At 43.6% G+C, this 23949-nt stretch overlaps 1 protein-coding gene across 1 annotated transcript in view; it reads right to left on the bottom strand.

Annotated features, from left to right (window-relative positions):
- Positions 1-522: 522 nt before the first annotated feature.
- Positions 523-23949, bottom strand: part of LOC147678968 (immunoglobulin lambda-1 light chain-like) — a 163392-nt gene continuing 139965 nt past the window's right edge. Inside the window, exons 4-5 of the mRNA XM_086942695.1 lie at positions 5876-5925; positions 523-1189 (exon numbers count right to left, since the gene is read on the bottom strand). Of these exons, the coding sequence (XP_086798821.1) occupies positions 867-1189; positions 5876-5925 (373 nt within the window). The 3' untranslated portion in view covers positions 523-866. The remainder of the gene's footprint in view (positions 1190-5875; positions 5926-23949) is intronic.

The following is a 23949-nucleotide window of genomic DNA, read 5'->3' as shown; positions in this document are numbered from 1 at the left end:
CTTGCTTCTGACTTACTACAGTCTCATGTCAAAATCTTTATAACTATTCATTAATCAGTCTATTCATGCAAACAACCATACATACAAACAAAGAAACTTCTGATCTGCAATAAGTCTAACAGCAAAAGATGCTTCGAGAGAGACAACTTTAAGCTTTAGACTGTCCCTAGAACGCTAAACCACTGATCCACCTATGAAAATTGATAATAAATCCAGTTTTGTTCATGACGGTCTGTTTAACTAAGTGTCATGCATTCTAAAACAAAAGGGAGTCATACCCATATCCAGATTGAATTTTATAGCTCTGCTGTGCTTTGTTAGACAGGTAAGGTCTTATTTTCAGGTCTGAAGAAGGAAGGCGTCAGAGGTAACTAAGGGCAACACTTTTTATTATGATTTTCTGAATTTCGCAAACATTTTCAAGGGAGAACCATTGACATATCTTTTCAGTATTAACTGACTGATATTAAGGCATATTCAAGAAATTAGCAACAAAATACAAAGAAATAGATTTTCAAAATATTGTGTGATGAAAAAAACAAATTTTATTGACAATACAAAAGACAATTAAGGAGCCACAGAATAGATCAGCAGTTTCCCATTGGTGGTACATTAAGGTTTAAATGATTGAATTACGTGATGAAAAGGAGACATTACAGGTTAAATGATAAATAAGATTGAGGAACAAAAGTAACTGGAGAGACTATTTTGTAATCACTCACATTGATACCAGAATTTAATGTACTTCTTCTCATGGAAGCCGCAGTTTATTTACCGTAAAATGATGGGTGTTAAAATTATATATCACCGAACCGTAATAAGGAGATGATTTCAACGTTCCACAGGGAAAAAGCTGGTGTTGAATATTAAACACATTCTGATTTCTTGACAGATTTCTCAAAGGTCTTTCCCTGGTGGGTGACCTGACAGGTGACTGTCTTTTCTGCACTCCAGTCCATGGGGGGCAGAGACAGATAACTGCTGGCCATGAACAGGTTATTTTCACTCTGTTTGGTAGCTCTGCTTTTCTCTACTCCATTGGTAAATATTTGACCATCGACTTTCCATGTCACATCCAGAGAGGCCGGATAGAAGTCTTGGAGAAGACACACCACAGTGGCCTTGTTTTTCTCTACCTCCTCCAGAGAGGGTGGGAATATGCTCAGAGTAGGAGCCTGTGTCTCACCGGCTGCAAGAAAATTAGGAAAAGTATGAGAAAATAGGAATCATTTAAAAAAAATATTTTGTTATTTTTTGGTTAATCATCCTTTGTCAAATTCAATTGCCCGGGAAACATTGTTTGCAACTTCTATTAAATGGCTTTTAAACCAAACAATAAAGTGACATATTCAGACATATGTGATAAAGTATGGAAAACATATTTTTTTAAAAGAATTATCTGACGAGAAAACTTGACTTCAGCATTCGTTTTAGATTATTGCTTTACAATGTAGTCCCATTAAAATACAGGTTTATTTGTACTTTGAAAATAGTATAGGAACTTTAGTCTCCAGCACCAACACGTATTTCCCTAATTCCAGTTGCTTTTCTAAAACATATAATTTTGCTGCAATTTGTTGATGCAATCCTATTTAGAAATGCAAACAGTGTTTCCTTTTTTGGGAAATAAAAGGATACTGAAGTGCCAAATTACAATTAGAACAATCTCTTCCAGAGAACCTTAAATGGAATTGAAGAGCTACAACTTCTGGTCTACTAAGAAATATTAATAAAAGCTGCTTAAAAGATCCTATCTGACACAAGGTCATTGCACAAAAAGACTGGTATATGGTATATTGTCCAAGCACATGACCATAGAGCTTTAAAAAGTGTTTGAACTTTGGTATATGTGCTGTCAAAAGCTTACTTATACACTTTTATTTTTAAACGGATCTGCTAAAGGAAAACATATTGCTCTTACAGATGAATACCATTAAGATTGGTACAGAAATAAATGACAGATTAAATAAGTTAATAGGAGCTAACTGACTTAACACCTGAGTAATCTGCTGAGGATAACCTTATCACATAACACAAATGAGGAAACATCTCACATTTTATTTGAATAATGTGCAATTTGTAACAGTATTGAAAACCATGAAAAAGGGTTTGTTCTGTATCATTACATGCTTGAATCTTGCTGTTATTGCAACAACGCCAATAAAATGATTTGCTAGTCAGTTTTACATATTTCATCCGCCTTAGAAGATGAAAAGTGGAGTCAATGAATACTTTAAAACTTTTAGAGCTGAAAATTTGAAGTCAATTCAGTGATTTATTGCATCATCTTAAACAAATAATATATTATCTGTACTTTCTAATGTTATCAGATATCTATCACCTTTTAAAATATTTGATAGGTACAAACCACAGTCGCAATGGAAGCTCTTTCTTTTGGATTATACATTCAATTAATAGAAAGTACTTGGAAGGGTTCTAAATCAAATCCTAGTTGTTTGGATAGTTTATTTAATTTATTGAATAGCCCATTAAACAGCAGCTTATATATGAAATGTCACAAGTTAAACAGATTCTTCATTTGTTTGTATTTTTATGGGAAAATTCACTTCATAAACTGGACCAACTCAAGTTAGATTCTGTCAAAGAACGAAAATGCATGGCATGAATAAAGTAAAATATGTTTTAGAATATTAAAAGCAATGCAGTCTTAGTAGGTATTGAATGGAAGAAACAAATGAACAATTCTGAGAAGATATGAATTTTTTAAATGTGGTTGAATAGCCATAGCCACAAAAAAGTAGGTGCAATAGTCTTATTGACATTGCACTACGGTGCGAGGTAAATATGGGATTATAGACCATGTTACTTTATTTCATTACAAAAAAAGAGATGATTGAAAGAGAATACAACATATGTTCAGTAAAAATCCATTTACAGGAAATGGGCAGCATAAACAAGAAAATATAAACAAAGGTCTCCAGGTATATTTCAAATGCTTTATCTCAGCAATTATCCTATGTCCAAGTGCTCTAAAAATAGCGACGGGATTGGAGGCACAGAGAAGAAACTAATCTGCAAAAGACAATACCATTTGGTTGATTGTTAAATCCAGGAGACAAACCAAGGGATAAAGAGTCATTTGATCACAAATCATTCCCATTAAGGTACATAAGATGTATTTTCCTGTGCAAATTATGAAAAATGTAAATATATGCAATTTCATGAGAATAACTTATTTTGACTCTCATGACAGGTTTGCCAATACTGAGGATCTGTGCAGAAAAAGGAAAATCAGCCTAGATTAGCAATATGAGCTGACTGTAAAAAACCTCACCTCAGGAAAGTTTTCATGATTTACTTTTTGCAATGGAAAGGAATTATTCGAATTTCTTATAAAAAGATAAAACATGAAGGCATTACCATAAAACACTAATTCCACATGCTATGTAATATTCCTAGAGAAGAAATCCATAACTATACATTATTTCCACAACTAACTATTATGGAACACCGTAGCATTAAGATTACAGGATGCTGTATTGCCCCATCATTTCACTAGACAACACATACTGAGATGCAAAATCTGTTGTTGATATCCTAAGACTAGAAGATGATCAAAGAACAATAAAGAAAGCAATAAATTTGTATAAAATCTCTGCTTCCTAAGGAAGTAGTTGATATTATTCTGCAACTTACTTAGGACGTTCATCTAGGTTCCTCCACCGAAGATAAACACAAAGTGCCACAAGACTGTGCACAAACCCAGCCAGTGCAGTTTTGCATGTGTAGCTGGATTAAAGATTGATGGCTGTATGCATCTCAATGTCCTTAAGATACCGAACTACAAACATAGTTTTTTGGCTTCCAATACTTTTAACCGTTTTCATACCTACTATGGTTCTTCTTAAGAACAGTGTTGTTTCTAAAGGATGGTGTAAAATTTCCTAAGGGTTTACATGACATAAGGATGAAATTAAATGATTTCTAGACTTAGGACAATCTCCAAACAGTTAAATGTGATTTATTTTAGTGAAACTTAAGACTAGTAGTCCAATTTCTGAATTCAATGAGAAAAACATTGAATACCATATTTGTTAATTTAGTACCTTTTAATTAGAGTGAAATAGATCAGATATGAGGCTTTCAGCACCAGGTTGATTTTTTTAGATAACTGTAAAATTAGACTGATGGTACACAAAATATTCTAACTTTAAGAACCTGTTTTCAAAATCAATACTAAGAGTATACTCTTTCACAATTCAACAAGAAAACCACATTTTCCCCAACATATTTAGGCTCAAAAAACATTCTTAAAATCTGCTGTTTATTAATTTTATTTGAAGGTATTTGTCATCTAAAGAGCTAGGTAACATGATTGAAAATGTGGATTCCAATTTGTAGGCTAACCTTTCTTTCTACCTAAAAGAATCACATAACCGTTATAGATTGCAAATAGAAAAACATATTGTAATTTTTGATAATGTGCGAATGTATATATATTGTACAAGAATATGAATTGCTACATTACTAAACAAGATCTTTTTACATTGGTACAATAAATATAGAAACATGTAGTGGAGAATTTGTTTAAGAACAAAGTAGCTCTTAGAAATATTGCACAGTGCTGGCTATGTTACTTACTTAGAACATTCAGCTGAGTTCCTCCACCAAAGATATACCCACAGTGCCACAGTGCTGTACACAAACCAGCAATTTAAAGGGCAGTAAAGACAGTACATTGAGTTTTAGATTTATTCTATCACCTGTTGATGAATTGTTACAGATACAGAGAAGCACTGTAAACATTATCTGCAGCAGCACCTGCAGCAAAACAAAGGATGGATGGCACTCCTTCACCTGGTGATGCAGAATAGCAGGCATAAATGGGAAATGTAAGAAGTATATGAAGCAGTTATGGCTAGATACAGGACTGCTAGTACTCCATTGCCACAATTGCCTAATGATACAGCGTTGCAGGTACATGTATGCATGAGAAGAATTGTTCTCAATAAATTTAGTGTATGATAGGCATATAAAACTCAATTTTATGCAATTGTCTTCATCTCCTCACAAAAAAAATCAATGATACTATAGAACCCTTGACATTTCATTCAGGTATCTGCATCTTTGAGACATTCTAGACATCTCTTAAGATCTCTGCATAATTGTCATTTTGGAAAGCTGTTTACAATACGTAGTGATTTGCAATATTATTAACACATTATCTGACAGATGGATCCAATAATCCACAAATATCTTGAGCTAGTGCAATGTATTTTTTTTCTCAGTTATATTTTAAATGATCTAACATATTTCCAAAGGCATACACTTTTGCTGAATTTCTCCTGCTCACAATAAGAAAGTTTTCTTTCTTCAGAATACTGCTACTGTTTGAAAGACCTGAATTTGATACCTTTCCCACAGTCTTACAATAATCTTAAATAATGTGTTTTTTGGAAGGAACACTTTTAAGATTATTGTAAGTTACATGGGTATGGTGTTATACAATCCAAACACAGTCAAACAGTACAAAGTGGTCCAACTGTAGGATGTTGATAGAAAATCCTGACAATGTGCACAAAGAAAAGTCCATTATGAGAGAGGAACATTTTGAAAGGAAATCCCTTTTTAAACTATTATCTAGCTTATTTTTCTGTCATCTCAAACAAAGCAACACAAAATATTAAGTACGTCTGGCAAAAGATAAAAAATTGGAAATTCATAGTAATTTAGTACTAGACTGTATTGTCCATTTATTTGCTTCAAAAGTAGACAGATGTACACATGTATGATAAGTTAATGTCCATCAGTTAAAGCATTACAAATAGATTTAGGGACAAATAAATCAACACTCCAGAAGGTTTTAAATAAATATCCTTGAAAAATAATGTAGAGGATTAATGATTCTACTTACAAAGGACGTTCATTTGGGTGCCTCCACCGAAGATCCACCACTGTGATGTACTGCTATACAAAAACTGTCCCCACATGATTTAACAGAGCATGAGATCATCAGACAATGTATCAATTCTCTATTATGGGATATAATTTTTGACTGATTATTGAGCGTCACAATACTCTATTGTTGAAGAAAGTCTAGAACCCCAAAAGTGGTGCATCAGTTGGGTCAACTGCCTGGTTGCAATCTGCTTATCAGTAAAATGTTCTTCAAAAATGTCCTTGAATAGAATTAATAACTTTTGTTATCACAATAATATGGGACATTTTCTTTCACCTTCTTTAGGTGAAGGATTGGAATAGGCATGATCTGACGGTATGCTGACTTTAAGAAGGCAATGAGGTGTACATGAGCTCTCAATATTTGACTTACCTTGCTGAACATCAACAATATGTTAGCAAGATCAAGAAATTAGAGCCCACAAATTACAGATTGTGTGTAGAATTTGAAATATTATTATTTACTCAGCTGTTCTTCTAGGACTGCATTTAATATGGGTTTGGCAGTAAGACAATGAATAGCCAATCAGCTCAATATACTGCCTTTTGGTTCGACAGAACTAATGATGAGCTTGAGGGTCTCTTTGTAACCCAGAATCCCAGATGTTTGCTGAGTTTCATTATTCCTAATAGTCCATGTCTAGTAGTGGTGCTCTCATTGGGTTAGACACCTATGGGAGATTGTCAAATGATTTCAGTAGTAGGAATAGCATAATTAATTGTCTAGGATTATAATGGAGTACAAATAATTTCATCTAGTAAATATTTCAAGGGTACTATGATCAAGTATTTCCAAAATACTATTTACATTGAGTGGAGATGTAAAATGCATGGTAAAGGACATCATTTCCATTCAAAGTGTGCAGTGTATATGTGGTGCCCGACAAGCTGCTACCATGATCAGCCCTTTCTCAAAGTCACTAGCAGGAAATCTGTGCCTCTGACTCTGCTGTTGAACTTTTATAGGAATGAGTGAAGAGCCAATCTGCTTAATATACTGCCTTTTGGTTCAGCACATGTAGTGATGAGCTTGATGGTCCCTTTGTAAACCAGAATCCCAAATGTCTGCTGAGTTTAATTTCTTCCTAAAAGCCCATGTCTAGTAGTGGTGCTCTTGTTGGATTAGACACCTATGGGAGATTGTCAAATAATTACAGTAGTAGGGATAGCATAATTAATTTTCTAGGATTACAAAGGAGTACAAATAATTTCATCTAATAACTACCTCAAGGGCATTATGATCAAGTATATCCTAATTACTGTTTTCATTGAGCTGAGATGTAAAATAGTAAAGGGCAGCAATTACATTCAAAGTGAGCAGTGTATAGCTGGTGCCTGACAAACTGCTAACATTATCAGCCCTTTCTCATAGTCACTAGAACACATTGTCTCTGACTGCGATGTATGACTTTTATAAGAGCCCTTTATTGTAGATATTCATATGTTCCACTTTAGCTCCACCAATTGACTCCGTCTTTGTTATGGTGTGGAAGATTTATGAATTTAATATAAATGGTTAGAGTATTGAAAAGTTTACCCGAACTTGCATAAACTTACTATCTATTCCCAAAGGCATGAGTTGCAGAAAAAGGATAGCCTATATCCTGTTAATCACTTCTTTGCTTTTCTTATTTACATACCATCCTAATCTCATGTGGCCTGTAACTTAATATTTGGTGCTGTTCTGAAACAATATTGGTGAATGTTGCCTAAATACAACCAACATCAAAATGCTTATGTTTCTTCCAATTATTAGGGCTTCTGTATGTTACTGGGCTTATTTAACGTTGTGTACCATGAAGCATTCTCGCATTTGTGCTGGAATTAGCCCCTCCATTGGAAAAAAAAAACAAAGAGAATTCACTAGTAGATAGCTTTCTATGGGCTTCAAAGTGCTCCATAAATTGGAAGAGTTACCACAAGTACCCAGTGCAAATGTACGCTAATGTTGCACTACTGCCTTGGTAGTGCTGGAAAACTGATATCAGTGAAAGAGAAATAAGACACACTCTTCACAATTGGCTAACAATCTATACCAAGAATCACGTTTTGACCATTCGAATAAGGATTGCCTTTTGATAGGTATTTTTCTCAATCTCATTTAATAAAGATAACATCGAGTTACTCTTGGTTCCTTACTTAGAATACAATCAATTCTGGTCATTGCCAAGTCTCAACTCACTGAGGCTTATTGTGTTTCATCCCACCTTCATTAAAAAAAAAAACAGACTCATTCAACCACATCTGCATTTCTTTCACACAACCTCTTGTTCCAATAACATATATCCTTTCAAACCCAATTTCCTCATCTACTACATTACATTACTTTAATAGTCACCTCTTTCTCATTCACCTGCGTTTTCAGCTGCCATTTCTCTATTACTTGCTTTTCAATTTAGCTATGCTATCAAACCCTGTTAGAAGTGGCATCCACCTCACTGTCCTTAAGTCCATTTTTCTTATTTCTATTTTTATTCCACTCCTCATTTCTGTTTCTTTTTACTATTCTCTTCTGCCATTGCTTTCAATTCTCATTCTACTTTTCTCTGCTTTACTCCTAAGCTCTCCTCACTTTAATATATATTTTAACATTTTATGTTTTCCTTGCCTTCTTGTTTTCTAAGTGAACCCCACACTATGAAGTCTGTGTTCACCTCGCCCACGCCGCCGTACCACGCATCCGAAGAACCACCGCCGGAGGCAGATCCTTCTCCTACCTGGCCGCCAAGACATGGAACTCCCTCCCCATCCACCTTCGGCTGACCCAGGACCACCTCGCCTTCAGGAGACAACTCTAGACCTGGCTGTTCGAGCAGTAGCGGCCCCCTTCCCCGAAGCGCCTTGAGACCCTTCTGGGTGAGTAGCGCGCTATACAAGTGTTATGATTGATTGATTGATTGACTATGATCTTATTATTATAGGGGAAGACCTTCATTATCCTCTCATCATCAGTCCCTATCCTCTGTTTCTTCCTAGTGTTGTTACATTTCTTTATGTTATAACAAATACATAGAGTGGAGCAATCACCTCAATAGACCATCCAGTGAAGGAACATTATAAAGCTAACTGCAAATCGCAGTAAAAGAGATGTTCTTCTTACACAAAACTAAACTGAAAACAAAAAGAATACATTATTATTGATATGCATTAGTAATACATCTTGTAGTAGATCAATACAATCAAGCAATCAAAGAAGTAGAAAAAGTTAGAAGAAGATAAAGTCTTGCAAGGAATCAAAGCTGAGGAGCAGTGCTTGGTGTTAGACCCCTGACCCTTGGTCAGAGATCAGCTCTTCCCCCGCAGCTCTGTCTGACTGCGCTCGACTTCAGCCCCTCTTAGGCAGGGTTTGAGTCTTCTCCTTGCTGGGTGATGCTCTTTTGTTTCTATTTTTGGCCTGCTTCCTGACTGTTGTTGGTTCTGTTTTTAGCATGCCTCTTGGTGTTTTCCCCCGCAGCCCATAACACTTAATCTGCGTTATTTTCCTGCCGCATCCCACCCAGCTCGCGCCTCCTAGCCACACGCTCCTCCTCTACTTATTTGGCAACTGCTGCGCACCTAAGGCAAGCCTGTCTGTGCCCATCCGCGCCTGGACCGCGCCCAGGGCCAGACCCCCTGGTCCTTCCGGGAGCCACGACACCCAATGACGTCGGCTTCCACCACGGACTGAACACCGGCCAATCATCAAACCGCTTTCAGGCCAGCCCGACATTCCCCCACGGGCCCTTCACCTGCCGTAGCTGCAACTTCTGCAGCCACCGAACACCCGCACACCCTATCTCACACTTCAGAGCAGACCGCAGCCACCTCAGATGCATATTACTCAACACCCGCTCCATCCACAAGCACGCCATCGAACTCTGGGACCTACTCAACTCGCCTCCCTGGATGTTGCCTTCCTAACAAAGACCTGGATGAATTCCTCCTTGGCACCAGACATTGCTACAGCCATCCCGGACGGCTACAAAATCACCAGAAGGGACCGGACCAACAGACCAGGAGGAGGAATTGCCATTGTCTACAGGATTACCCTCAGAGTCTCGACCTGCACAACAGACACCTCCAGCACGCCGAACACCTGCACTTCCAGATCCACACCGACCCCAACACCACCCTCAGAGGAACTCTTGGTTACAGAACCCCCAGACCCTGGCCACATTTTATCGACGCCATCGTCGACATCGTCAGAACGCATGCTCTTGCTCCACAGGCGACATCCTCCTCGGGGACCTTAATTTCCACCTTGAGAACGCCAACGACAGCAACTCCATTGCACTGCTCGATAACCTCACCAACCTCTCACTCAAACAGCTTGTTATGACCTGCACACACACCGCTGGACAAACGCTCAACCTCATCCGCCAGCAACCACGTCACCGTTAGCCACACCACCAAACTCCACTGGACTGACCACCACTGCGTCTACTTCACCTTCAAGAAACCCACCAAGAGCTACCACCCGCAACGGTTCCCCTACTGCAGCTGAAACAAGTTCACCGAAGACCAGCTCATCACCACCCTTGCACGAGACCCACTGGTGGACACCACCGATACCAACGCAGCCACCAGCAACTTCGGGCAATGGATCAACGACTGTGCCAACACCCTCGCCCCGATCAAAAAACCCTCAAACAGACGTACCGTTAGAAAGGCCAGCTGGTTCACCACCAACCTCCAAGAATCCAAGCGGACTTGCCAATGATTCGAAAGAAAGTGGCACCAAGAAAAGACACTGAACAACCAAGCAGCCCTAAAGAACGCCAGCCGCAAGCAGCACCAACTCATCCGTGCCACCAAAAGGACCTCCTTCAAGGAAAGCACCGACAACAATGCACACAACAGCAAAGAGCTCTTCAACATCGTAAAGGAACTCTCCAAACTCCGCTGTAGCTCCAACGACATCCCGCCGTCGCAAGACCTATGCAACTCCCTAGCTACCTTCTTCCACAGCAAGATCGTAGAAATCCACGACCGCTTCAACACCCAGCCACCAACACTGCAGACTCACCTCGCCCCAGCCTCACCAATTGCCTGCTCTCCTGGACCCACGTTAACGAAGACGACACCATCAAGACCATGAACACCATCCACTCTTACTCACCATCTGACCCCTGCCCTCACCACATCTTCAACAATGCTAACCACATCATCGCACCCGAACTCCAGAAAAGTTCCTCCGGGTCCACCGCCTTCCCGGAAAGCTGGAAGCATGCTGAGATCAACCCAAAGCGGACCCAAAGGACCTCAAGAACTTCCAGCCCATCTTCCTTCTTCCGTTCCCGGCGAAAGTCATCGAAAGGGGTAACAAGACAAAATATCGAATTCAAAATATAGAATTACCAAAATATCGAAGTCAAAATATAGAATGGACAAAATATTGAATGGACAGAATATAGTGATGAAAAATATCGAATTGAAGGTATGTAATTTAATATCAAATAGTAATTTTTACCCCTACGCTATCCAACGCTTTCCCTACTGTTGCACTCTCTGGAGTGGGAATAGTAATTTTTACCCCTACGCTATCCAACGCTTTCCCTACTGTTGCACTCCCTGGAGTGGGAATAGTAATTTTTACCCCTACGCTATCCAGCGCTTTCCCTACTGTTGCACTCACTGGAGTGGGAATAGGAATTTTTACCTCTACGCTATCCAATGCTTTCCCTACTGTTGCACTCTCTGTAGTGGGAATAGTAATTTTTACCCCTACGCTAACCAACGCTTTCCCTACTGTTGCACTCTCTAGAGTGGGAATAGTAATTTTTACCCCTACGCTAACCAACGCTTTCCCTACTGTTGCACTCACTGGAGTGGTAATAGTAAATGTTATATTGATTATTTCATTAATTTTAAATTACTTTTAAGACATTTAAAAAAAATCGATATTTTGACTAACTATATTATTTTAAACTATATTTTTGATTCAATATTTTTGTACTTACCTGTTTGTAGATAGGAATTGAATATGTTTGCATTCTATATTTTTTCTTCGATATTTTGGTAATTCTATATTTGTGAATTCGATATTATGTCAGTGATCCGGTCCCTCTGGGTTCTGTCTGTGAGAAAGAAGTTGGTCCAGTCCAGGGCTTTGTTGCAGATCCCTGCATTGTAGAGGTGTGTATGTAGGGTGTGGTGGCAGACTGTGTTGAATGCGGCCGAGAGGTCCAGGAGAATGAGGGGCACCATTTCGTCGTTGTCCAGTAGGGTCCTGATATCATCTGTGGCAGCGATGTGGGCGGTTTCGGTGCTGTGATTGCTGCTGCTCTCCTCAAGGAATTGGGTCAGTTGCAACACAGTCTGCCACCACACCCTACATACACACATCTACAATGCAGGGATCTGCAACAAAGCCCTGGACTGGACCAACTTCTTTCTCACAGACAGAACCCAGAGGGACCACCTCCCCCATTCTATTCTGAAGCCTCCAAGATCATCTGCAGTGTGCCCCAAGGATCATCCCTCAGCCCTACCTTTTTCAATGTCTACATGGCACCGCTCGCCAACATCGTCCGCTTGCACAACCACAAAATCGTCTCCTACTCTGACGACAATCAACTGATCCTCTCACTCACCAAGAACCCCACCACCATCAAAACCAACCTCCACAAAGGAATGAAGGCCGTCGCCAACTGGATGCAGACCAGCCGCCTGACACTTAACTCAGACAAGACAGAGGTCCTCATCCTCAGATCCACTCCCTCTGCCTGGGACGACTCCTTTTGGCCAGCTGCCCCGGGAGCCACATCCACCCCCACTGACCACGCACGTAACCTGGGGTTCATCCTGGACTCATCGCTCTCTAAGACCCATCAAGGCAACGCAGTCTCCTTCTCCTGCGTCAACATCCTCCACATGCTCCGCTAGATCTACAGATGGATTCCCACTGGAACTAGAAGGACGGTCACACAGGCCCTCGTCAGCAGCAGGCTGGACTATGGCAACACCCTCTATGCAGGAACCACGGCCAAACTCCAGAAGAGACTCCAACGCATAAAGAACTCCTCCGCACGCCTCATCTTCGACATACCCCACCACACCCACATCGCTGCCCACCTGAAAAGCCTGCACCGGCTCCCAGTCAAAAAGAAGATCGCCCACAAAGCCCTACACAAGGCCAGACCAGCATACCTCAACAAACATCTCACCTTCTACACCCCGAACCGCCGGCTGCGCTCTGCTGACCTCGCCCTTGCCACTGTCCCACGCAACTACAGGACCTCCACCGGTAGCATTTCCTTCTCCTACCTCGCTGCTAAGACTTGGAACACCCTCCCCACACAGCTGTGACACACAAACCCAGGGCCTGTTGACCGCTCAAGACCTGGCTGTTCGAGCAGTAGCTGCAGCCCCCTCCACCCCCGCGCTCAGCGCCTTGTGACTAGTGCACTGTACAAATGATTGATTGATTATTAATATCATCACTTACTGTGGACAGTCATCTGGCTCCTATTGTAGATAAACATAAAGTCCCACAGGGCTGTTCTCAAACGTAATCAGATTGAGGTCTGCAGGTGGATGAAAGATGGATGGTGCTCATTATCTGATGCAGTGAAGCCTCAAACACAGTCTACACTGTTAGCAGTATCTGGAACAGCAGATTTTGAAAAAGTATGGATATGAGGAGATTAATTGCATTCACGTTTCTCGACTGCACATCCTTATTATTTAGGACTTGATCAGGAAAAAGTCTGAAATAAGGTTCATTCATACCCGAATTTCCAAAACTAATTGTTGGATCAGTCTTGGAAAGCAGGTACCTTTCCATCCTCTCTTAGTGTGAAAGTGTGCCAATGGAGCACACACTAGGAATTACACAGTAAAGTAACTTTATAGTTTTTTTTTATCAACTGGGAATGCAGAATTCCCCATCCATTGTGGCATGACAAATTAGCAGAGTCCACTAGCTTAGCAGTGAAAGTAACGAGAAGCACAATAAAATTGGATGAAGGCTTCTGTTTTTGCAGATGCCCTCTGGCTGCCAGATCTCTCTATATCAGCACTTCATGAAGTTATTGTACATCTAAGAAATCAGTGGATTCTGAATCTTTCAGTATTAATTTGATACAAGTGAGCTCACCAAACTACATACAATGATTTGCAACATCACAATTGCAAATCAGTTATACTGTCAATACTTCAGACAGTGGTGTGCTCTCATGGTACCTGTCAGCCACATATTCCGAACCTAAGTGTCTTGCCGTGTGTGCTGCATAACCACATATTTCTGCTATATAGCAACATGCCATTTCCTTTTAATGAATCCCTTAGTTAGAGTTTGGCAGGTGAGGAACTCCATCAAAGTGTGACAGATATTCTGTCCATCATATCAGAGTACCTGCCAATCACACTCTAATTCAGGCCCTACTTGTGAGCCCAGCTTAACACCGGCATTAAGCCAGAATACTGGAACAGTTAGTGATAACAATTAGTGTATCCTACCTATCTTAAATTATAAATTTATAGTTGGCATGAAATGCACAAGCCTATTAGATCAAAGGATCTGCTGTGGACCAGAAGACCTTCAAATGTACAGTAGGCATTGCACAAAATCACTTTTTCTAAGCAAACTGGTATGTCAAAATGTGTTACCAACTGGTTATGCACTATTGTGGACTGTGTAGACCTGGTTCTGTGAGATCCTGGCCTCTCTGAAATGGAATGTTCAAGCTAAGGGCATCTACACAAGATGAAACCTTGAAAAATGAAAGCTGCAGTGCATTCTCCATAGAGAAATTCCTGTGGGTCTGTCTTAACAAGATACATCTATGGACGATGGTGAATTATCAAGACATGAAGATGAGAGGTGCACCCAAAAGGTTATAATGGAATAATAGATGTAATGGAAATTCAAGGATCATAAAAAAATCAATAGAATGCCATGCATTATCTTAAAATCAAGCTGCACATTAGAGTTCAGGACCCACCACCAAACCAACACGCACCTGCATTTCCAATGTGTATAATAGAACCCCTTACTTTGAATTTCGATTGAGGGCATCCATCGAACACAAGAATTAGCCCATTGGTTTAAAAATAGTAAGGGTAAGCCTTGAATGCACCGTGCAGCTGGATGAAGGCACCCTCGTGTCTTTGACTCATTGAACAGAGTGTCAAGCACACAGTATTGTGACCCCATGATACTTCTGGTGAAGTTCAGACTAATGAGTTTCTGCCTGAGTGACTGTCCAGTTAAAACCCCACTCTCTATTTCTGCTGATGTCACACGCTATCCTTAGTGAGGAATTCAGTGTTGCATTCTGTGCCCCTCCATTTCCTCAAACCACGTATGCATGTTTGTGTGCACATTGTAACACAGCAACAAAAACATTATTTGACCAAGTTACCAACTATATCCCAAACTCACAAAGCACTGAAGATTACAAAACAAGGAATGCATCATTAAATGCAACGGACACAACATGTAAAAAGCATTTGTAGATGCCACTGGGCATGTTTAAAAGTGATGTACCTAGCTTCCTCCAAATTCAATACTTGTGCTCAAACATATTCCTTATTGACACATCAACATATGCACTGATAATTGTAGGTATCAAGATCAGAACATCAACGTCAATACCTGATAATGCCTGTTAAGTTCACAGAGCCTAACTTTTTTTCTGACTTCTAATGTCTCATGAACCCTTTTGAAATATTTCTTTGTGCACTAATTTTGGCCCTCATTTATGTGTGAGACTTTCTGATATGATACCCAAACTGATGTGCTGCCTCATCACCTGAACCCACAACTTCCAGCATGCCACAAACTATAACTATGCACATCCCACTAAAAATATTTTCGATCCAGCACAAATAAATGCTGCCTTTTTGTTCTTTGTGTGGTGTGTCCAGTCTGCACCACATACCACTGGACGGATACCACATACCACTGGACACATGAAATATCAAATACCAGAGCAGGCAGTTCAGCCATTCATTCCGTGGTAGTCATCTGATCTGCCACCCTAGATGTGTCTGCAAAACCACCATAGACGTATTAGGGAACCAAAAAACTGCATTTTAAATCAATATGTTTCTACGTCAGTAACTAATGTTACTACAATATCACATTTAAAGGGCCTTTATCATCACGTCCTATCTTGGTCTCATACATAAATGATGCACTGATCATGGCATTTATTCTACTGAGATGAATTTTAGATCTGACGAATACGTAAAATAAAGGCTTGAGGCTCACCCTTAGACACTGGTCAAGAGATCACATTTACCATGATCAGAGGGTTATATGTTTATTGGCATTAGAAGAGAATGCCATACAGAAGAGGGTCCTTACAGATCATGGGTAACATGGACCAGCCTAGGAATGTTCAGTTTACAAACCTTTCCTGTGAGTAGTTTTTTCTCACTCCTGTATTAGGTGTAAATTGCTCGTTATTGTCTTTGTCTTATTTCCAACGATTTCCTATGAGCAGCTGTGACTTCACACTTACTCAGGGACTAGTGCAGGAACTTGATTCTCAAAGCTTTTATCTGTAAGTAAACATATTACTTTTAGAAATTCAGGAGTAAGTCACACCTTAGTGTGGAGTAAGACACAACCACCTATGGACCACAAGTCAAAGACAAGCACAACTCTATCAATGAGACTGGTGTCACCAAAATACAAGGTAAGGCACAATTGCTGTTTAGAGTACAGGGACACAGCTTTTTGCATCACTAGATTTAAGCAGGGTGGAGGGTCACAATCAAAACTGAGCCATATTAAGTCGCTATATTCTTCCTATATCTCTATCATCCACATCTTGCCCACGTTCTGAAGACATTTAATTCAGGCATAACCTTTGGTAAGCATCCTGTTGTGCTGCCTTAGACTTAGCAACATTTTTGGCTAGATGTGTGCTATGCATATACCATATGTAGACATAAATAGAAATAGGTTAACAAAAATCCTAAATAAGTCTTAATGTGAACCTAACAAATACTGCTGCTGCTTTCACAAAATAATTATGTATATACTAGTCACTGAACAGAAGCCCCAAAAGACTGAAGCTCCTTGTGACCAAGCGGAGCAAACTGCAGTATTGTACTCCAGGCTCTTTCGTATGCTGCGCTTGCAATAGTAGCACTTTGAGTACATCTTCATAAGAATTATTGGATTAGAAATTCGAATGTTTAAATAAGACAAATGTAAATTATTTATACTGTGCTCCATGACAGTACCCCAAACATGAAGCAACACCCATTCCAGAGCTAGCTTTGGAAAGAGGCCAGAACTCGCCTGTCAAGCACCCTTTTTCAAACAGTCCTGTTTGCAGTATTTGCTGGGGACCATCGAGGCATTGTTATTTCTGCATCTAGTGTATCATCGATCGAGGGGGCATATTATCAAGAACAGGAGATAAAATTATCGCTGCTTTACCGGCAGGAAACTGCCGGTAAAGCGGCGATAATGGGCTTGATAATATGTCCTTGTGAATTCCCAGAGCAGCCCAGGTTCTGGTGTTAACCTGGGCTGCTATGGGAATTCACAAGGGCATATTATCAAGCTCATTATCGCCGCTTTACCGGCAGTTATCGATAATGTTATCGCCAGTTCTTGATAATATGCCCCCCTGGTGTCTAAGAGACACCTTTTCTTCCCAAACACCAGCTGTTCATTTAATTATCCAGGAAATGAGAAACGAAATCTACAAATAAAAATGCGCTGTTTCTAACATACCAAGGTGAACAAGCCAAGCAGCGTCCCATCAGGCGTATTTGAACTTCGAGTCCGCCAGAATGAAGTTTCTACCTTCTATTTTCTGTTAAAGCATCCGAATATTTTTCATCCAGTGTAAGGCTTGTATCCTCAGATGCTGTCTCCTAACACCATGGTGGAGCTACAACATTTAGACACCAACAGAACTGTATGCATTCTTTTCCCCTGGTTTGTGCCTCACAAATCTAGCCATATTCCCAGATATTATCACCTTTTCACCTGCACCATTGCTTCTTGTTGAACAACCACACCAGTCAAAATTAACACCCACTGAGTTATGGGTGGGCCACAAACATGTCCTGATACTCACATGAGCCTGGAACAGTATTTACTGGTCTGATCCTCCACAAAGTAGGATTTTTTCCCATCCCAGGCTGCCACCTCTGCTCTGATGCTCCTGAGCCCCCTGCATGTGCAGTTCAGCACTCCAACAGCTAGGGCTGTGTCAGTCACTGCATGTAGTCACACATGGATAGTAGAGCAAACAACTGGGCGATGATAACAGAAAGTGAACTGGATGGTTCACTGCTTTGGAAACAGCTCACATATTTACATGCCTGGGTCAATGGTTTTGATGCAGCCTTGTCACTAGTAAATGCAAATCTCAGCTATCTGGCGGAGGCTCAACCCTCTGCATAAAGTGTGTTGTTTTCTTAAGTCAAGTTCCTCCTCTGTAGGCTTTCATTTAGTTAAAATGAGTCTATGCAGAGAGGCCTAGAGTGAATAGCACTGAAAAGGTAATACCCATCAAAGGAGGTCGTCCTTTACCCAGAAAATGGTTTACAGACTAATGTAGCAAATCCTGTTTTTGTGTCCAGTGGGTGAATCCATAAAGGACCCAATTTACCACGTCCTCGTGCTAGCAACTCGCAAGGGGCTGGGAAGGCTGCATATCGGAGTACACACCAACCATAAAACTTTTTAGTGCAAGAAATAGAAGCAGTAGTTACACATCAGGGACGGCCCTAGGCATGTGCAAACTGTGCACCTGCACAGGGCCGCCAAACCCCAGGGGCCGCCACGACGAGGATCCGTTCGTGGCACTGGCGGCCCCCTGGCAGGATTTGGCAGCCTCCCGGCTTCTATTATTTTTTAGGATATCTCGCGCTTCCCCTGTCTCTCTCTCCATCTCTCAGCACGTGTTGTTGTTTTGGGGGTGGGGGGGCCCAGTCAGTAGTTGAAGGGGGCCCCTCAGCTGAGCCCTCCGGTAGAGAGCTGTGTCTCTCTCTCTCTAAAGCAGCTGCTGCTGCCTGTAGCCTGCTCCTGCTCCTCGCGCTGCTGACCTTTGACTGAAGAGAAACAAAGTATCAACTTCCATTGTTTCTTTTCAGTCAAAGCCACGAGCCGGGCCCGGAAAGAGGAGGGGGTGGGGGCCCTAGGATGGTGCATTCTCCTCAGGGCACTATTCCTTTGAGAAGGGAGGAGGCCAGGGCTGTCTGTGAGGGGTGAGGGGTTGTCAGGGTTTGGGGGCCTACATGGGCTGGGGACCTCTTAATGTGCTTGTGGCACCCTTAAAAAACTGCTTCCCTGCCTCCCCCTACAAGTTATCTAAAGACACAATTACAATGCTGAAGCTGGCTCTGTGTTTCCACATCAGCATTTTAAAAGCATGCTTACATTTTCTGGATGATTTTAGCCGGCTCGACTACGCATGCCTAACACGCGAAAGTGAAAGCGATTTGCACACCCCTCTGAGTGGGCCTCGGTAAATGTGGAGAGCTGGCTTGCTGGCGAAGAAGACGCAGTGTTCTGCTGTGTGCTTGTGCACAGGTTGGCGCATGGTGAATTATAATTATTAGAAAGAACGCTCCAGATGCAGAAGCGCTTCCTCAGCCACCAAGTTTGGGACAAGGAACGAGACAGTGAGTACGTTTATTTTTATTGTTGAAAGGTGAAACAGAGGTCTCGGTGGAATGGGATAACGGGCCTGCAAGTAAGGGAAGATTTATCTGATCTCTGTTCAGACAGCCTGTAGGTCCTTTCTCCAACATACGTGCCTGTGTAATATAGTTTGTAATCACTGTGACATTTTTAGGAACTTTTATACATAATAGAAACTGTGTTTTCCGACAAGTCATGGTTCTTTTAAACAAAATACAATTTTAATTGCTTGCTTTATCGTAGTCCGTTTCACGCTCACCCTGACATCTGTTTAAGTCCTTCGAGTCATTTGTTATTCTCTCGGTGTACCAAGTCAACCTTCCCTCTGAGTTCGGTAAGCTGAGTTACAGTGACAATCGTTATGTACAGCACATAGAGGTGTCAAAATGGCATTTGTACAAACATTAATTTTATTGTGAGAGAAAAGCATCCTCATTAAAACATGAATGCATGTGAGGGTGATGTGCTCTCTGCCCACCCTTGTTTGGCCGATATATTGTTGGTAGTTCTTAGTATTTAGTGTGTATCCTTGGCTTGGGGTGGTGGCACTTTCCTTGTATAGCCAGAGTACATATGGATACTGGATGAAAATTGCAAACTGATAGTAGAGCACCTGCCATGCATTTACTAAAAACAAAAAGCTTGTCTATTGGGTCAAAATTATTTTGTTTGAAGAAAGTGATCAGCTTACGTTTTGGAGTCCAGGCGGAGGGGGAGAAGGGTGCAAGGCAGAGGGGAGAAGGGAGAAGGGTGCAAGGCAGAGGGGAGAAGGGAGGAAGGCAGAGAGGAGAAGGGCGCAAGGCAGAGAGGAGAAGGGTGCAAGGCAGAGAGGAGAAGGGTGCACGGCAGAGAGGAGAAGGGTGCAAGGCAGAGGGGAGAAGGGTGCAAGGTAGAGAAGGGTGCAAAGTAGAGAAGGGAGCAAGGCGGAGGGGAGAAGGGTGCAAGGCAGAGAGGAGAAGGGTGCAAGGCAGAGGGGAGAAAGGTGGAAGGCAGAGAGGAGAAGGGTGCAAGGTAGAGAAGGGTTACAAAGTAGAGAAGGGAGCAAGGCGGAGGGGAGAAGGGTGCAAGGCAGAGGGGAGAAGGGTGCAAGGCAGAGGGGAGAAGGGTGCAAGGCAGAGAGTAGAAAGGGTGCACGGTAGAGAAGGGTGCAAGGCAGAGGGGAGAAGGTTGCAAGGCAGAGGGTAAAAGGTTGCAAGGCAGAGAGGAGAAGGGTGCAAGGCAGAGAGGAGAAGGGTGCAAGGCAGAGGGGAGTAGGATGCAAGGCAGAGAGGAGAAGGGTGCAAGGCGGAGGGGAGAAGGGTGCAAGGCAGAGGGGAGAAGGGTGCAAGGCAGGGAGGAGAAGGGTGCAAGGCAGAGGGGAGAAGGTGCAAGGCAGAGGGGAGAAGGGTGCAAGGCAGAGAGGAGAAGGGTGCAAGGCAGAGGGGAGAAGGGTGCAAGGAAGAGAGGAGAAGGGTGCAAGGTGGAGGGGAGAAGGGTGCAAGGCAGAGGGGAGAAGGGTGCAAGGCAGAGAGGAGAAGGGTGCAAGGCAGAGGGGAGAAGGTGCAAGGCAGAGGGGAGAAGGGTGCAAGGCAGAGAGGAGAAGGGTGCAAGGCAGAGGGGAGAAGGGTGCAAGGAAGAGGGGAGAATGGTGCAACGGGGAGGGGGAGAAGGGTGCAAGGCGGAGGGTAGAAGGGTGCAAGGTGGAGGGGAGAAGGGTGCAAGGCAGAGGGGAGAAGGGAGAAGGGTGCAAGGCAGAGGGGAGAAGGGAGGAAGGCAGAGAGGAGAAGGGCGCAAGGCAGAGAGGAGAAGGGTGCAAGGCAGAGAGGAGAAGGGTGCACGGCAGAGAGGAGAAGGGTGCAAGGCAGAGGGGAGAAGGGTGCAAGGTAGAGAAGGGTGCAAAGTAGAGAAGGGAGCAAGGCGGAGGGGAGAAGGGTGCAAGGCAGAGAGGAGAAGGGTGCAAGGCAGAGGGGAGAAAGGTGGAAGGCAGAGAGGAGAAGGGTGCAAGGTAGAGAAGGGTTACAAAGTAGAGAAGGGAGCAAGGCGGAGGGGAGAAGGGTGCAAGGCAGAGGGGAGAAGGGTGCAAGGCAGAGGGGAGAAGGGTGCAAGGCAGAGAGTAGAAAGGGTGCACGGTAGAGAAGGGTGCAAGGCAGAGGGGAGAAGGTTGCAAGGCAGAGGGTAAAAGGTTGCAAGGCAGAGAGGAGAAGGGTGCAAGGCAGAGAGGAGAAGGGTGCAAGGCAGAGGGGAGTAGGATGCAAGGCAGAGAGGAGAAGGGTGCAAGGCGGAGGGGAGAAGGGTGCAAGGCAGAGGGGAGAAGGGTGCAAGGCAGGGAGGAGAAGGGTGCAAGGCAGAGGGGAGAAGGTGCAAGGCAGAGGGGAGAAGGGTGCAAGGCAGAGAGGAGAAGGGTGCAAGGCAGAGGGGAGAAGGGTGCAAGGAAGAGAGGAGAAGGGTGCAAGGTGGAGGGGAGAAGGGTGCAAGGCAGAGGGGAGAAGGGTGCAAGGCAGAGAGGAGAAGGGTGCAAGGCAGAGGGGAGAAGGTGCAAGGCAGAGGGGAGAAGGGTGCAAGGCAGAGAGGAGAAGGGTGCAAGGCAGAGGGGAGAAGGGTGCAAGGAAGAGGGGAGAATGGTGCAACGGGGAGGGGGAGAAGGGTGCAAGGCGGAGGGTAGAAGGGTGCAAGGTGGAGGGGAGAAGGGTGCAAGGCAGAGGGGAGAAGGGTGCAAGGCAGAGAGGAGAAGGGTGCAAGGCAGAGGGGAGAAGGGTGCAAGGCAGAGAGGAGAAGGGTGCAAGGCAGAGGGGAGAAGGGCGCAAGGCAGAGAGGAGAATAGCGCAAGGCAGAGAGGAGAAGGGTGCAAGGCGGAGGGGAGAAGGGTGCAAGGCAGAGGGGAGAAGGGTGCAAGGCAGAGAGGAGAAGGGTGCAAGGTGGAGAGGAGAAGGGTGCAAGGAAGAGGGGAGAATGGTGCAACAGGGAGGGGGAGAAGGGTGCAAGGCGGAGGGGAGAAGAGTGCAAGGTGGAGAGGAGAAGGGTGCCACGGGGAGGGGAGAAGGGTGCAAGGCAGAGAGGAGAAGGGTGCAAGGCAGAGAGGAGAAGGGTGCACGGTAGAGAAGGCTGCAAGGCAGAGAGGAGAAGGGTGCAAGGCAGAGGGGAGAAGGGTGCAAGGCAGAGGGGAGAAGGGTGCAAGGCAGAGAGGAGAAGGGTGCAAGGCAGAGGGAAGAAGGGTGCAAGGCAGATGGGAGAAGGGTGCAAGGCAGAGGGGAGAAGGGTGCAAGGCAGAGAGGAGAAGGGTGCAAGGCAGAGGGGAAAAGGGTGCAAGGCAGAGGGGAAAAGGGTGCAAGGCAGAGGGGAGAATGGTGCAAGGTAGAAAAGGGTGCAAGGCGGAGGTGGAGAAGGGTGCAAGGGGAGGGCGAGAAGGGTGCTGCAAGGCAGAGGGGAGAAGGGTGCAAGGCAGAGGGGAGAAGGGTGCAAGGCAGAGAGGAGAAGGGTGCAAGGCAGAGAGGAGAAGGGTGCAAGGCAGAGGGGAGAATGGTGCAAGGTAGAAAAGGGTGCAAGGCAGAGGTGGAGAAGGGTGCAAGGGGGAGGGGGAGAAGAGTGCAAGGGGGAGGGCGAGAAGGGTGCTGCAAGGCAGAGGGGAGAAGGGTGCAAGGGGGATGGAGATGAAGTTAAAAATGTGCCCCCCCCGGAAACATTTCTGCGGATGCCCATGGAACGCACACTACTTTGTGAGAGAGAGTGGAGAGAGAGAGAGTGGAGAGAGAGTGTGGAGAGAGAGAGTAGAGAGCAAGAGTAGAGAGCGAGAGTAGAGAGAGAGAGTGGAGAGAGAGTGAGGGTGGAGAGAGAGGGTGGAGAGAGAGAGTGGAGAGAGAGTGGAGAAAGAGTGGAGTGAGGCAGTGGAGAGAGAGTATAGAGAGAGTGGAGAGAGAGAGTATCGAGAGAGTAGAGAGAGAGAGTCAATGGGAGAGAGTGGAGAGAGAGTAGAGAGAGTGGAGAGAAAGACAGTGGAGAGAGAGAAGAGAGAGAGTGGAGAGAGAGAGTGGAGAGAGAGTAGAAAGAGAGAGAGTGGAGGGAGAGAGGGTGGAGAGAGTGGAGAGAGAGCGTGGAGAGAGAGTAGAGAGAGAGAGTGGAGAGAGAGTAGAGAGAGAGAGAGTGGAGAGAGAGTGGAGCCAGACAGTGGAGAGAGAGAGAGTGGAGAGAGCATGGAGACAGTGGAGAGAGTGAGCAAGAGAGTGGAGAGAGAGAGAGTGGAGGGAGACAGTGGAGAGAGAGTGGAGAGAGAGTGGAGGGAGACAGTGGAGGAGACAGTGGACAGAGAGATAGAAGAGAGAGAGAGTGGAGAGAGAGAGAAGAGAGAGAGGAGAGAGAGTGCATAGAGAGTGGAGAGAGAATGGAGGGAGAGTGGAGGGAGAGAGTGGAGGGAGACAGTGGAGGAGACAGTGCAGAGAGAGAGCGTGGAGAGAGTGGAG

The sequence above is a fragment of the Lissotriton vulgaris genome, chromosome 11 (assembly GCF_964263255.1).
Source record: "Lissotriton vulgaris chromosome 11, aLisVul1.2, whole genome shotgun sequence".
Taxonomy (NCBI): Eukaryota; Metazoa; Chordata; class Amphibia; order Caudata; family Salamandridae; genus Lissotriton; species Lissotriton vulgaris.
The sequence above is the reverse complement of the archived record's forward strand: the minus strand, read 5'-3'. Positions and strand labels throughout refer to the sequence as shown.